The sequence below is a fragment of the Macadamia integrifolia genome, chromosome 14 (assembly GCF_013358625.1).
Source record: "Macadamia integrifolia cultivar HAES 741 chromosome 14, SCU_Mint_v3, whole genome shotgun sequence".
NCBI classification, from domain to species: Eukaryota; Viridiplantae; Streptophyta; class Magnoliopsida; order Proteales; family Proteaceae; genus Macadamia; species Macadamia integrifolia.
Window position 1 is genome coordinate 16,842,095 of NC_056570.1, and position 16,670 is coordinate 16,858,764.

The 16,670-nt window shown below is 42.5% G+C and overlaps 1 protein-coding gene across 1 annotated transcript in view; it reads left to right on the plus strand.

The window, feature by feature from the left end:
* The first annotated feature begins 665 nt into the window (after positions 1 to 665).
* The window catches only part of LOC122061619 (rho GTPase-activating protein 7-like), a 125,754-nt gene continuing 109,749 nt past the window's right edge, over positions 666 to 16,670 (plus strand). The window contains 2 exon segments of the mRNA XM_042625008.1: positions 666 to 1,061; positions 1,568 to 1,604. Of these exon segments, the coding sequence (XP_042480942.1) occupies positions 1,008 to 1,061; positions 1,568 to 1,604 (91 nt within the window). The 5' untranslated portion in view covers positions 666 to 1,007.

Sequence of the window (16,670 nt, forward strand, 5' to 3'; positions counted from 1 at the left end):
AGGGGAGGGGGTGGGGTAGGGTGGGGTTGCAGGCGATAGGTTGTGGATGGTGGTTTCATAGGAGGGGGGGTTATGGAGAGGGGTTGTGGGGAGGTTGGGGGAGTGAGACGATGATGACAAATGGGGGTGGGGCCAGAGGGTGAGGTGGTGAACGTATCAAATTAGAAATATGCCCTTAAATAATCAAACACACAGAGGATTTGGAAACCCTATTTTGGTTTTCACTATTCCACATCGGTTTTCACCCTACGAACACATAGGTCCCACCTTATTAACTCCACAACGCGCAAAGACGTCCATCAAAGACAACCTGTTCCAATAGAATGGCAGATCGGTAAAAAGACAATTTAGACTCTTACAGACAGAACTCCCTTAGGCCCTCTATACTTTAACGATTCTATTTTTTAAACTTGATTTTGGATTTAACACATTTTTTTGTATTTTTATTTTTTTTTGTTAGTGTGATTCTATTATTTGGATACCTTATTCGCATGTGAGTGGTGCCTTTCAGAGGAACTATCAGGTGGAAGCAAGTAAAAATTGAAAATTAACCTTTTCATTTTTTTTTGGGTAGAAAAAATGCACCTTTTACGACGACAGCAACCATCCAGTCAGCTCTACTCCTCTCTCTCTCTCTCTCTCTCTCTCTCTACCTAATCTACTAAACGCACAAACAAACCTTTCAGAGCAAGCCATATATTTCTTGAAACTAGTACAGTGAGACAGAAAAAATGCTTTGGTCGCTCTGCCTTCTACTTCACTTTTGAGTTTCTGTTGAAGCCCTAGCTCTGCTCCTCCGTCAGTTCAGATCCCTGGAATTTCTCGTCTGAGCTTGGCTTCTGATTCATTTAAGAATCGTTGTCGTTGAGAGATGCGTCTTTGCAAGATTGATTAGATAGATGGGAGAAACGGGAGCTCTGTGTTGTTGAAATGTTCGCCATCAGAGGTGGTTCTGGTTTGATTGAGGACCGTCTTGATGCCCTAAATTCCAGTGGCATTGTGCGAAAATGTCGGCTTCATTGGCGCCCTTCGAGCGGCAGAGGGCCGGAGTTACGAATACGGTAGGATTTCTTCCTTTTTGATTCGATCGTTTGTGCCAATTTCTGATTTTTTGTCTTAATGGATATGTTTGTCACAGTTGCTTCAATTTTATTGTATAATGGCTGCTTGTGTGACTAAAAAAAGGTGGTTGGGGAAATCTTTTATGCAATCTAGATACAAATTCAATGCCATTGGTAAGTAGTAACTGCTGTGCGCTTTTTACTTTGAGTATTTTGGAGTGTTTCGAAAACGAAGATTGATTCTATTGCTACTTTTGTTATTTCTGGTCTTATTTGTGATTGAGTCCGTAACGGGCTTTGCTGCCCGTCCTCTCATTAACATCTCCGGTTTCCATATGCCCCAAAGTATTTACATTGTTTCAATAGCACCACCAGTGCATTTCTTCAATATGGGACATTGGGTTCACTTCAATCTGTTATAAATGATTGTGCTTGCTATTTTTTTTTTTTTTGCTTATTATGCATGTCAACTTCACTAATATCTCATTTACTTCTTTATGTTGCAGGTTTTCAAGAGTGGCCCACTTTTTATATCGTCAAAAGGTTAGTTGTCCTACCTCCTCACGCTCTAGTTCACCTTTCTAAGTTCAGGCCGTTTCTCCAACTTACTTCTTGGTGGGAATTTCACTATATGACACATTAGAAGGCTGCCAAGGAAATTCGTACCAATGTGCATACCTAATGTGTCATTTTGAGGATTTGCTCCTGAATTTGATAATTCTATATAATGGATGCGAATCAAACCTTTATTTCTGGCTTCCGGGCCCCATATCCACATTTATATCTCTCATATAGGTATATCAGTTCCCAGAAGTGTATTACTGCTGCAATGCTACCATATTGATGCATCTTTTAGATTGCAGATGATGTAAAACTCAGTCCCTATGGTTGTTTACCATACATAACTTTCTCAATTAACTGCTGGATGTTTCCTCCTGTACTTATCTATCATGCGTGTGGGTACTGGGTTTTTTGTTCTTTATTATTTTAGGGGAAGTGTTTCTCTAAATGTTCTCCCTAGAGGGGAGGGTCTCTCGATGGCGGTCTTTGGGCACTTTTATCTGCCATCTGGGAGCACAGATGGTCTCAAAATATGTGGACAATTTGTCAACATTACTTTTGACCGGTGGTAAATTTTTCGCCCTATGGATTGCACCATGTGGCACAATCAACAGTGAAATATTTATGAAGTATTGGACGGCTAAGGAAAATGTCTTTGACACTGTGGCCATGTGGTTTGAGGTTGAGTTTGAGTTTGAATATCGACAGATGGCCAATCCACATGATCCCCAAATTATTCAAGGGTTGGGTTACCATATTCAGCCCCCACTTGTTTGTTGGTTAAAATTCAATGGGGGAAAAAATCTGCAAAATTGTTGTGATGCAGCTCAAAGAAAGGAAAATGGCAATGAGATAGAAAATAAAGAAAAGTACTGGATAACTAGGGTAAGAGGACCACTTAACTCAAGGGTCTCTTGGGGACTCACTTACCACTAGAGGACCTCAAACTAACAATAGGGGCTCACCGTGGCACACCCATAATTTTCAAAAATACAAACTATCAACTCTATTTAGTCAAACCAAATGATACATATTACAGGGGAGCGGAGAACTTGTTGGACTATAGCTGTTTGAAACATCTTGAAAAAGTACATTTGAAAAAAAATGACTTGTTGCTTGAGAAAGACGTGGGAAGAGAGGGAAAAAGTAAAGTGGGCATCAAATGCTCTTCATCATGACTTCATCATTCGCCTTTACTTTGAAAGAACTTATCATCGAGTTTGAAACGGCAACCGGACCATTGATTTGATCGTTGGCCATGTTCTTCATTGTCAAGTGTGCTTTTTGTTTTCGGTCGACTATGTATACTTGCTTGCCTCAAGAATTAGAATTTGCTATGATACTTAATCGATGTAGTTCAAAAACGGAATAATGCTAATAATAGAAAATGCAAAAAGTATAGGATAACAAGGGAGAGAGGACCACTTAACTATGGTCTATGGGTCTCTTGGGGGCCTCACTCAATTCAAGTGTGGGACTCACTTGCCACTAGAAGACCTTAAACTCATAATGGATGTTCACCATGACACACCCACAATACAAATTGTCAACTCTATTTCTTCAAACCTAATATATATATATATATATATATATAGGGGAGGGGAAAAGTTGTTGTTGGAGTACCACATTTTCTACCCTAACATCCTTCACCACTTCTTTCAACAGCTTGGAAATATAATTTGCATTCATCTTTTCATTTGATGCATCAACTGACGTAAGGAACACAGTCCTTCCATCACAATTTACTATGAAACTGATGATGCACCGTCTATTGGTTTCAGTCCAACCATTACACATCACGATCACTCTATAATACTCCCACATAAGCTTCAACTCCTCAATATAGTCCACAAACTCCTGGTTTTTGGGCAAATAAACATTATACATTTCCATATGCATTGGGCTGATTCACACCTGGCCCAACCCTACCTATCTCATACGACATGTTCTGGTAATACGTTCCCTTGGTGGCATTGGTTGGTATGCTACGGTAGAAAGCTCACTTGGAGAAAGCCATCCCCACTGCCTCCTTTACATTGGTCCACACCTGTTTGAGCTTTAATTGTTTTGAGTCTTATCTCGAAATAGTGTAAGATTAGTCGGGTGGGGCTTGGTCCCTCACACTCTGGGGTCTCCTTGATGGAATCTTAGGCTATTTATGTCTCAACCTCCTCCTACTCCTCTGTGGCTCAGGGTCTTCTGTAGCCTATCTAGATGAACCAGCTCTCCTGGCCCTCTGCAAAAATCTTTCTTGATCAGTCCTAAGCTGGGCTTTACTTGCTGCCTTTATCCTCCTCATTCCTTCAGCCTTTCTACTGTTTGTACATCATCAAAGTCAGGCTCAAACTGTCATAATCTTTTTCCCCTAACTCTGGCATAGTCTCTAGACATGCTTTGTCGAATTTTTCCCCTTCCTTTTCTCCACACCTTCTCTCAAATGCTCTAACATATTCATCCTTATCTTGTTTGAATTATTAGGGTAGCCCAACACATTTTTGTCCCACCATCAAGATGCCATTTTAGTCTAGTGGTCTCACCTTCCCCAATTTTCTTATGAAAATAATTGCATTTTGATTTCCTTTTGATAGCTGTTAGAGTTCTCCCATGAAGCCATGCAATGTCCTAGCTCAGCCATTATGCAATACTACTACACTAGTACCAACACCGTTCTAACAAAAAAAGAGATCGATTCTTAACATACGCACATCAAATATGGTCTTAAAAACAACTAAAAGTTATTATAATTCCCCCCCAAGCATGATATCTTTTGCCTATTTAAAAATATATATTTTAAAAAATTAATTTAGTTTATTAAACAAAATTTGATTAAAAAACATCACATTGCTAATCAATTTTGATTATAAACGGATTTCTAATATCTTCAATAATTTTCTTGAATTTTCAAACTATAATAGAATATTTTTTATATTTATTTTCATTTTAAAAGACATTTCAACAAATATTTAACTAATTTTAAAAAATTAAGCAACAACAACAACCATAACCTTACCCCAACTAAATAGGCTTGGCTACATGGATGCAGTAGCGGCAAAACTAGTAAGAGAACAAAAGGCATTAAAAGGTAATAAAAGAATAGTAAGAAGTAAAAGAAGTAAAAAGAGGTAAGACACAGAAGTCAGAGCAGCATCTCGGGAACATCCCCAAAAGGGGTTGGCTACATGGGTCTTCGTTGTCCAAACAACTCTATCGGCGGTCATACTTAGGTTGGGTCATAGATTCTGCATATCTTTTCTTACTTCTCCTATAGTCATTTTAGGTATGCGAATCATAATTTTTGAAAATTAAAATAAAAACAGAATATTTTTTTGACACCATCACACCTTGGATTGGTCACCTGTGTCTAACATATATTAAGTGAAGTATTGAACACCCAACATCAAATATTAACCCTATTTTTTTTCCAAATATTTGTTGTAGGAAAGTGTATTTTTTAAAACAGAAAATTTACAAAATAATTTAACATGAAAAAAAAAAAATGACACCATGAATTCATAGATTGGGTCATTCTAACTAACAAATAAAAAAATTGAAAGCATTCCACTATGCATACAACTACATTGTATACAAAAAAATGAATTTTTGGGAAAATGGGGTTTACCTTTTTGCTCCATCTTCTTTAGGTAGATCTCCTTTGGTTGTGCAAAATATGTGTAGAATCAAATATTTGGAGAGAAATTTGAATTTTTTTTTTTTTTGTTTTAATTCACTGTTTCCCATGAGAAAGAGTTGAAATACGGGAATTGTAGGTCGAAATGTGCGAAAAATGGCCTTGTTTCGCACGAAATGAGTCATTTTATAGGCATTGGTTTGGTCAAACGAATCGATTTTGAGAAATATCGGTCGAAATGGGTTGATACCATTTGAAGCCAGTCAATACCTTGGAATTTTATAATGTACCATGTAATTTCATCTTAGATTGGCTCAAAATGGTCGAAATTTCGAACCATGGGCCAGATACTTCCATCGAGTGTAGGGTTATATAGATGGAATCACACCTCTAAGTTTCATTCACAATGATATGGGTAGGTTTGGAGTTTTACCAGTTCTTGATCTTGGGCCACAAATAGGAGATAACTTGTAGAGCACAATTGCACAACACAAAGAGCGCAGTACATGGCCTCTTCACCATCGAGTGGAGGTCCTTCGGTGGTGGGTTGATTTCCAAAAGATCAGCCTCAACTGATCACTGGTGGCTCAGATTGACCAGCCTTAAGGTTTTGGTGAAAATCCCTAAATCTGGAAAGTCGCAGGTGCTTGTATGGTTCCTCAGATCAGCAACTATAATCACAACAACTTGAAATTCAGCATGGGTTCCAATCAAGGTTTTAAAACTCGATCTCGCCAGCCATCTCGCTATCCCAAAAAACGAGATCTGGCGAGATTTTGCCGAAACCTTGTATTTTTTGGGCGGTCGACTCGCTGGTAGATCTCGGTGGGCATATGGCCTTTGTAGGCCCTGAAACTGTGTATTTACCCTATTTTAGCGATTCTAAACACAATGGAAACATCAGATTTGCAAAAAACAAACTCAAAATGGTACTTGGACTTCGTACCCTATGTAAGTAGTCTCCGACTCTTTGGACCTTAGGCTAGTATGCTCTATTCCACAATCAACACATGACACAACATAATCATAAGAATTTAAAAGGCATCATATATAAGAAAAGTAACTCCAAATGTAGATGAGGAGGTAATATTCTCTACTTTTTAAGCTTCAATGAGTGTAGGACTGGAGATCGTCAAGCTAAAGCACCAAAGTCCTTGCTCCTTGGTGTTTTTTCTTCAAAAAAGTAGAGAGAGGCGAGATATTTGCGAGATATTGGCGAGATTTAGCTAGATCTGGCGAGATCTCGGCGAGATCCCATGGTTCCAATTGATGAACCAGTAGCTTCCAATAAGCTCGAGTGGTGTCAGCTATGACCAGAAAAATAAAACCAGAATAAGGGAGACACAGGAACCGATGGGATAGAATGGGATGAGCCTCTCACTCTTCCCTGGGCCTCTCACCTCACTGTATCTCACAGCAACCATGGCTAAACAACCAAGCTTTTCGGTCATCTAACTGTTGGGGAGACTTCTAAGGTCTCAGTTACATATATAGAGCAGTATCCGACTTCTAAGGAATGAAAGAAAATAGAAAATTCTAAAACAAAGGTCCACACATGTACTGGATCCTGTTCACATTGAACTACTAGAAATGGAAATTAATAACTAATGAGATAGAAATTAATAACTAAAGATCTCCTAATAATATCCCACGCAAGGCAGGCAACTGGCTGTGACACTGTTCACATGAACAGTACCATGAACAAATTTTTTACCGTTCATGGAATGCTTTAAGGCTTCCCTAATTTGTGACTACAAGGGACGATGTTATTGAAGAAGCCCTCGACAACAAATTTATTGCCGTTCCTGGAATGCTTTAAGGCTTCCCCAATTTGTGACTTCAACGGACAATGTTATTGAAGATGTCCTCGACAACAAATTTACTACCGTTCGTGCTGGTAAAGGGTATTACTTGTTCCTTGTCAAGTGGAAAGGATGACCCATCAAAGATAGCATCCATGCTGAAGATTTTCTGCGCCTTCATGCGGATCTCTATGAGCACTATATGTCGTTCCTCCATTTGTTGGAGAGAATGATTTTAAGAGGGGTGGGGAGCTGATGTAGATAGCCATGCTGATCCTACGTTTGGTTTGCACTATCGAAGGAGGAAGAAAGGACATCAATCAACCCAGCTGTAGGGCCTATCGAGCCAGCCTATTCTGGCCCAGTTTTGGTTTAATTCTGGTTCTGGATTTAGCCATCAAACCAGGTGTGTTCTCTGCAGTTTTGTCTTATTATAATGTCTTCTAGAAGCCCCCTACAGCAGCAGCCTTCATAAAAACCCCTATTTCTCTCTATCGATTTCTCTTCTTACCTGTGTTTTGTCTCCTAGTGTTTGACTTAGTCAACTACAAGGTTTGAGTCTTAAGTTGGGTTTCTAGAATGATCTAGTGGTATCTTTATTATTTTCTTAGTGAGCAAGTCATTGTTATATGGTAGTTTTTGAGTCTAAGTTGGTTGTTTCTATTTTCCATTGTTTCCTAAATTAGTTGTTTCTGTGTAACTGAGTCCTAGCCGCAACTATTAATAGAGGTCTTGTAATTGCAGACACACAATTGATCAATGAAATTTTCAGCGATGCTTGCTCCAATTCTGATAGAGAATTTGCTCTTCAAAAGCTGAGATAGCTATGGGTGAGAGGCCCAGGACTGAGAGTCCACCCCACCCACATCTACCCTACAGTTTCTCTTTCTTTTCATCTCCTTGTTTATTGCTTGTGGGTGTGCGAGTGTTATTTGAAGCTGGTTTGAAGACTTGAAGATCAGTTTTGTTGGAGATTGAAGGACAGCCAACAAATAAGATTTTACTAACAACTAAACTCTTGGACCCGATAGATTGATGTGTGCAAAAACCTCCCAGCCTCTCTCTCCTCCTCCTCCCCAATGATGTGACCTGCAATGCCTTCCCCCCCTCCGGTGGCCTCTATCGCCGGAAATCCCCCTACCCTCTCCTCCAACCTCCCTCCTCCAACCGATAGCCGCCCCTCCTCCCCTACCCTCCTCTAGCCTTCCTTATCACCCACAACTCGTCCTTGGACCTCGGTAGTCACTTCCACCCCCACCTTCTCCTCCTCCCCCCTCCCCTCCTTCCTCTGCCGGACACTCCCTCTTTTTCCACCCTCTTGCAACTCGGAATTCCTCCCCTGTTGGCCTTTGCTCGCCGGGACTTTTAGATTCAGAAATCCAGAAATGGAAATGCTGTGTGGTTGGTTCGTTCCTCGGCAGTAAACCTCCTTTCATCACTGTAAAAACCTTCCTGGAGAAACAATGAAAGCCGGTCTGTGCGATGTCTACCTTCATGCTAGATAATGGTACGTTCATATTCAAATTCGCCTCTGAAACGGACAAAGCCTACGCTGTCGATGGTGGTCCATGGCATGTTGGAAAAAAGCCGATATTTCTTAGGCAGTGGGATGCTCGCTCGTCGTTCTCCAAGACGGAACCCACCTCCTTACCTCTCTGGGTGACTTTCCCCAATCTGCCGTTCCACTGTTGGTGTGTGAACGGCCTTAGTTTGGTCGGTTCTCTTATCGGAAAACCATTGTATTCCAACAAACGTACCAAGACAATGGATAGACTCTCGTTGGCCAGAATCTGTATCGAGGTGGAAGCTGACAGTACTCTTCCATCTTCAATCACAATTTTTGAAGGAGAAGACTATTCTTTCACTCAGGAAGTTCATTATGACTGGCGTCCCCCTTCTTGCACAATCTGCAAGTGTTTTGGTCACAAAACAGAGACCTGCACCTCCACCTCTCCTGCAGTCGCTGCTGCCTCCATCCAGGAACCTCCAACTAGCTGTGCTCTCGCTGAAGACCAATCCAATTCCGGGAACATCGACCCCTGCTTCGACCACCCTCAGCTCTCCTCCTTCTTGATGAAGATCCCTAAGAAAATCAAACGGAAGAGACCTCTGAAGTCTTGGCAACCAACCCCTATCCCGTCGGAACCTCTGCTTCCTTTACCTGTAGGTCCATCACGCTCTCCCCTGCTCATCAGTCAAAACCCTTTCTCGGTTTTGGACTTGGCAGATTACGTGGAAATTGTGCACCAACCCCCTGATACCTTGCCTGACATTCCTCGTGATTTTCCCCGTCCCCTTCTTTCTCTCCCTTCTTCCGCTGCTGTTACCTTGTTGCCTTTGCACCAATACCTGTCTACCACCTCTTGACATCCCTCTTATGATGTTGAGAACCTTCGGCCCACCTTTGAACTGGTCCTCCACTCTGAGGAGAATCCTCTCCCGGTCCACCCCTGAACCTCCTTTATTCCCCTAAATCAATTTTTATCGGTCCACCTTGTCAACATGTTCTCCAAATACCCGTCGGATCATCCTCTGTACCTTGGTAACTTGTATAACCCGATCCTTGCTTTCAATCAACCCAACCCTTCCATATCCTTAACCGACCCAACTGCCAACCTTACCTAACAACTTAACCCACCGTCCGACCCACCCCACTGCCCCTTTCCTTTGACCCTTTGCAGGTCACGCCCCACCCGTTGATCCCTTCCTCCTCACCCGACTCTGTTTTCTCTGGAATGAACCCCTCTGATCTGCCCTCCGGACTGGTGTCGACGAACAACAACGATTCCGTCATTCCTTTGGATCCCTCCATGCTTGCTGGTAGCCTCAACCTCTGCCATGTCCTGCTTGACAAACCTTTCTCCTCTCAGCAACAACTTGATTGGCTTCTTGCCGGCCTTGGAAGGACTCACCTCTGCCTGCAACTCTCATCACTTCTCCGGAAGCCTTTTGACCTAGACCTAGACCTAGACCTAGACCTAGACCTAGACCTAGACCTTGACCTTGACCTTGACCTTGACCTTGGAAGGTCACATCTCCACCTCTCCTCAGATTCCTCTTGACTCTCATGGGAACCGCTATCCTGGAGCCGACTCCAGCCTTGCCTCTAGTTCGATGTCCTTTCCCTGCTCCTCACGGATCTTTGCAACCTCTTGCTTTTGCCCTGCTATGGCTTCTTCTCTGGTGGCCTCTTCTGACCCGAATTATCATGTATCTCTGATGCCCGACTACTTGGGTCCATACCACTGATACTGCTTTGCTCAGAGCTCTGTTGATGGTCACTTATCAGCTGCTCGGCAACCTGTGCAATCAACCCTCTTGGGTTCAGCAGACACTATTAGTTCTGAAGACTCTCTAAACTTGGTGAACTCTCTGCAAAACCTACCACTAGATAACCTAGCAACTGCCACTCCCCATCCTTTACCTGCCACCAACACCCAGTCGAGCATCACCAAACTTGCATCCACCAAAACCATTCAAAAGAAAACTAGCAGAAAGCCCACCACCAAAACCAATCCCCCTTCCCCCCCTTCTGCCTCCCCTATCATTGGATATAGCCGTCCCGGGTCCCCCCATTCCCAGACCCCTCGGTGCCCTCCCAAACTTTCGATGCCCTCCACCCTTGGTTCCTCATGATTCCTTGGACTGTGTGGAACGTCCGAGGTCTAGCTTCCTCGGTCAAGCAAGCGGACATTAGGTCTCTTAATTGCTCCTCCAATCCAACCGTTGTAAACTCGTGTCCTAGAAGCTAATGCCTCACGGATTGCCTCCTCAATTGCTACTTCTTGGTCGTTTGTTTCCAATTACCTTCACAGCCCCAATGGGAGGATATGGATCCTTTGGGATCCCTCCTTCCTACTTCCTATCCATCTCCACCCTCTCCTCCAATGCCCAAGCCATCCATCTGTCCATTTCCCATCACTTTGGCCCTTCATCTGCTTTCTCTCTATCATCTATGCCTCAACAAGGCCCCCCTTAGGCTCCCCCTCTGAGCCGATCTGCTTTCCTTTGCCCCCTCCTCCGGATCCAATCCTTGGGGCATTGTGGGAGATTTCAATGTCACTTGTTATAGTCACGAAAAGCATGGAGGAAACCCCATTGATTCCTCGTCTGTTGACTCTTTTAACGATTGTATTGAAGATTTAAATCTTATCGATCTCCGCTGGTCGGGTGCTAAATATACTTGGCATAACCGGAGATCTGGAAATTTCAGGGTGGCTTGCAAGCTTGATCGTGCTCTTGTTAATGAAGCCTGGCTTGATTCCTTTCCTTCCTTTCATGCTACCTTTGATCTTCTTGGTATCTTTGACCACAACCCCATCTCCATTCATGTTCTCCCATTCCGCTCCTTTGGCCTTAAGCCTTTCAAGTTCTTTGACATGTGGGTCTCCCATCCTGACTTCTTCTCTATTGTTCAGGAGGCTTGGAGTATACCCACACCCCACGCTCTGTCTCCTTTCTTGACCTTCGCCAAAAAGCTTAAGAATGTCAAAGCTTCGCTTAAACTTTGGAATTCCTCTTCCTTTGGGAACATCTCATCTCGTGTTGCTTCCTGCCGCGACTCCCTCCACTCCATCCTAGCCAGAATCCAACAGGATCTCCTTAACGCTTCTCTGGCTGAGGAAGAGAAAGAGGCTGCCTCTAAGTTATCTCTTGCTCTGGCTCTGGCTCTGGCTCTGGCTTTGGCTTAAGAGGAACCTTTCCTTCGCCAAAAAACTTGCATCAAATGGCTTGAGCTGGGTGATTCCAATTCTGCTTACTTCCATCGTTCCCTCAAATCCAGGAACAATACCAATGCCATCCCCAAGCTTATCTCCTCTTCTGGGGTTGAGCTCCTCACCCCCGATCTCATCAAAGCTAAAGCGGCCTCTCACCTTCAGAGACTCTTCAGTCCCCCCTCCGACCCCCTATTCCCCTCAATCTTATTAACAAATTTGTCCCCTCTGAGCTTTTCCCCCTCCTCTAATCTATCCCTAATGATGAGGAAATCCTTGTGGCCACTCTCTCTCATAAGGCCAATAAAGCCCTTGGTCCCGATGGATTCAACATGAGATTCTTTTCCTCTTGCTGGAATGTCATTCGTAATGACCTCATCCATGAGTTGCGTAGTTTCTTTTTGAATCCTAACCAAATTGGTGGGATCAACCACTCTTTTCTCTGCCTAATCCCTAAAAAAGATGGTGCGGAGTGCATGAGTGACTTCAGGCCCATCTCCCTGTGCAACCTCCTCTACAAATTCATTGCCAAAATCCTAGCCAACAGGATCCAAAAAGTCATTGACTCCCTTGTTAGCCCAAACCAATCCGCCTTCATTGCTGGCAGGAATATATTTGACAACATCCTCCTCTGTCATGAAATCGTCCGCGTTTTTGATCGTAAGTCTCACTCCCCTGTTGCCCTCCTCAAGATTGACATTCATAAAGCTTTTGACACGATCAGTTGGGACTTCATCTCCAATGTGATGCTCTCATGTCCTTCCCTCCCTCCTTTGTCCATTGGATCTGCAAATGCATTTTCACCCCTCTTTTTTGTCCTAGTGAATGGTAGTCTGACAGGGTACTTTCCCTCTGGCCATGGTATTTGTCAGGGATGCCCCCTATCCCCCCTCCTATTCTCCTTATCCCTTGATGTTCTTTCCCGCTACATTCCATCCGCTATTGACCTCCATCTCATTTATCCCATTCCCAGGTGTAAATCCCTCCTCCTCTCCCATTTGGCCTTCGTCGATGACATCATGATCTTCTCCAAGGAAAATGCCTGCTCCATCTCCACCATCATGGATTCCCGCCATTCCTTTGAATCTCTCTTGGGTCTCAGCATCAACCTCCTCAAATCCAACATGTTCCTCTCTGGTGTTCAACCTGATATCCAAGATACCCTTCTCGGTATCTCTGGTATCCCGATTGGTCACTTTCCTGTTAAATACCTGGGCCTTCCCCTCATTTCCTCTAGGTTGTCTTCTCATCATTGCACCCCCTTGCTTGATCAGCTGAGGAAGAGGCTCCAACTTTGGAAAGGCAAGCTCCTCTCCTTTGCTGGCCGCCTTACTCTCATTAGATCGGTGCTCCAGTCCATGTACCTTTATTGTTGTGGTACCTTTATCCTTCCTGTCTCCGTGATCAAGTCTTTCGAAGGACTTCTGTGCTCCTTCCTATGGAAAGGTTCCGACTCCCCCAGGTTCCTCTGCCCTATCAGCTGGAAGAAGGTTTGCCTTCCCAAATCTAAGGGAGGTCTTGGAATTAGGAGAATCAAAGATGTTAACTCTGTTGGGATCCTCAAGCTCATCTGGAAAATTGTGTCCAAGCATAAAAGCATCTGGGTTGATTGGATCCATGCTGGGATCCTTAAGCACAACTCTTTTTGGACTGCCTCGCACATTCCTGATGCCTCCTGGATCTGGCGCAAGATCCTTGATTATAGACCCATAGCCCTCTCTGCCATCTCCTTCTCCATCGGCAATGGTTTGACCCATAGTTGTCACGGCGTCAAATCGATCCAAGGCGGTCGAGGGGTGGCTAATTGATTTGGCGATGAATCGCCCATTATGGCGTTGCCATGGCAGTCAAATCGCCTATGTGTCATTTTTTATTTTCTCTATTTTCTAAAGTTATTTAGTATGCTACTTTTTTATTTCCCCCAATCTCTGAAGTTATTTAGCATGCTACAAGCCTACAATATATACCCTATAACATATAAAACCAACATTAAGCAACATCAAATCATAAAAAATCAACATAGCCTTATCAAAATCACCCTGCATTTTACAAAAAATCGACCGCCTAGTGAATCAGGCGTGACCTGGTGTACATGGCGGTGCCTATCAGCCAATGACGATCGCCATTTGTGAGTCACGTAAATCGTAGCATTGTTATGAACTTATTTTTCTGCCAGGATGCCAAATCGCCACCTTGCCGACGCCTAGGCGATGCCATGACAACTATGGTCTGACCACTTCTCTTTGGAAAGACCCTTGGCACCCTGCCGGCATCCTTTCCCACTTGGTATCTCCCAGAACCATCTATTCCTTTGGCCCCTGCCAACGCTCTTGTCTCCTCTATTCTTTCCCCCTCGGGTTGGTCCCCTCCCTCTTCTCATCCTCCCCTTCTTGATCTCTGGACCACCCTCCCACCACTTCCCCCTGGCCATTGAGGAAGAGAGGACAAATGCACTTGGCTTCCTTCCTCCTCAGGGATCTTCTCCTCTACCTCCGCTTGGTTACACATTCATTCCTCCTCCCCCGCGGTGCCTTGGCACAAGTTGGTCTGGTTCAAAGGCCATATTCCTTACCAAAGTTTCACCCTCTGGCATTGCCTTTCCAACTGCCTCTCCACCCAATCCTTCCTTATTCATCGGCAGATCCCAGCCAACCTCTCTTGTTGTCTCTGCCCCCAGGGTGTTGAGGATATCCCCCACATTTTTTTCTCCTGTCCTCTTTCTACCTCTGTCTGGAAGCTCATCCTCTCCAAGTGCTGGCCGGGTAGGAGAACCATCCTTCCCTTCTCTAGGGAGTGGATTTGGATGGACATGACCTTCTCGGGCCCTTCTATTTGTGATACTGTTGGAAAATTGGCTTTCTTTGCAACTATCAATCATCTTTGGATGGAACGTAAAATTCGTAGATGGTCCCTAATGTAGAGCTAGATTTACAAGTGATCCTAATCCTAGGCAGGATCTCAAAATCTGGCTGGATAGGGAAGATTTCATCCAATAGGTTTGCTTCTAAGCAAACAAATAAAAGGAAAATAAGAAAAGAAAGAGAATTTGATAGAGGGTTGAGAAGGGTGGAAGAAGAATTAGGAAATGGGCATCTCACCCCTCAAGTTTAGGCATATCATCCAACTGCATCCCACAACATAATAACATAAGCCATCTTTTTTTTGTTTAACTCAAATCTCTCATCTCATTAAAATTGATGGGCTTTAAATAGCCTTACTTTGCTTGGACACAAAGACATAATAAAAAAGGTAACTAATGCTGAAAATAAAACATTCTAATTTAACTTCTAACTTGCTAACCAAGTAAGAGTAAATTAGAAACTAACAACTAATGATAAAAAGGAAACTGACCTAAGTTACAAAATAGAAACTTCTTTGAAAATAGAAGCTAATTCAAATTAGCAACTAATGAAAATAGAAGCTAATTCAAAATAACAACTAATGCAAAATAGAAACTACCTCTATCTTCTAATTAGGAAACAAAATAACAAAGGATATAGACTTAAAACAGGACTCTAACTAAACTAATGAATTAAATCCCGTTTTTTTACTTTTTTCCCATATTTTAAGCCCATTAAAGTGGTCCATTACAAATAAAACCCATGGGATCAAAGGCCCAACCATGGTTTTAAGTATCTGTGAGTATCGTGCCGTATCGGCCGATACGTATCCGTATCGGTAGGCATTGGCACGATACATACCGATATGCTACATGGAATTTTGGGCCCTCTTTTGCGTATTGACGTATTGGTCGTATCGTATCATGCCGTACCGATACGTACGATACTATGTGATACGAACTTTTGAAAATATGAAAATTCTCGTGAGTATCGGTACGTATCGGTACATATAGACTGTATCGTATAGTATCGAGCCGTATCGTACCGTATCGGTACGATACGGCTACTTAAGTGTGAATGTGCCTTTTGTTGTTTGAAACAAACACTTCAAACTCTCACCAACAGTTTTCTATATTTCTTTTCTTTCTTCCCCTTTGATTCACACACCTTTTTGGAGACTCAAATGGTAGATTGAAAGAAACATTGTGGAAGTGAATGGTTCAAAGAAGGAGAAAAACATAGTCCAAGAAGAACCTTGAACTTGAAAGTTGAAAATTTTGAATAGTAAGTTCTTGAATCTTTACTCACTTTTTTCAACTTTAACCTTAGATTTTCAAGTTTTTTTACAAATCTAAGGTTCATCATACTTAGAATCACGTTTTGTGCATCATTATTACCTGAAATCATTGGATTTATAAGGATTTACAAACTTTTTTCAAGAGAAAATGAGGGTTTCAATTTTTTTCAAATTTCTTAGATCTACTCATGCTCAATGATTAAAAATGTTTAGATTTTTTATATGTTATGTAAAAACAAGTGTTCTACAACTTCTATGGAAAATTTTGATTTTTCTCAAAAAAATATATTTGTCTATCAATACGATACCCTCATCATTTTGAACATTTTCAACTCAATATATTTGTCTATCAATACGATACCCTCTATTTAAGTATTTATGCATTCTACATGTTATATATAGCTTTTTTTAACTGTTTTTTTTATGCAAAAGTGTATAAAAATGTGTTCCCTATCCATTTATGTGCGTATCTCCGATACGATACAATACCCTCCGATACGTATCTTAATTTTGACCACCGATACATACATAACCCAACCCAAGGCTTATTTGCAATAAAATAAGCTCATTAAGTGACTTATCTGCATCAGTCCCCCAAATCTCGCTCATAGGAGGAGATTTGGAAAGCCATCTACTTTGATGTTTCCTCCAAAATCCATTCCCTTCATAGCTGCCCTGTCGCTTATTCCTGCAGAAATGTCTATATCTCCTCTTGGAACCTGAGGGTGGAAACCATCCCTCACCCAGATGCCTCCTAGCCCCCCCC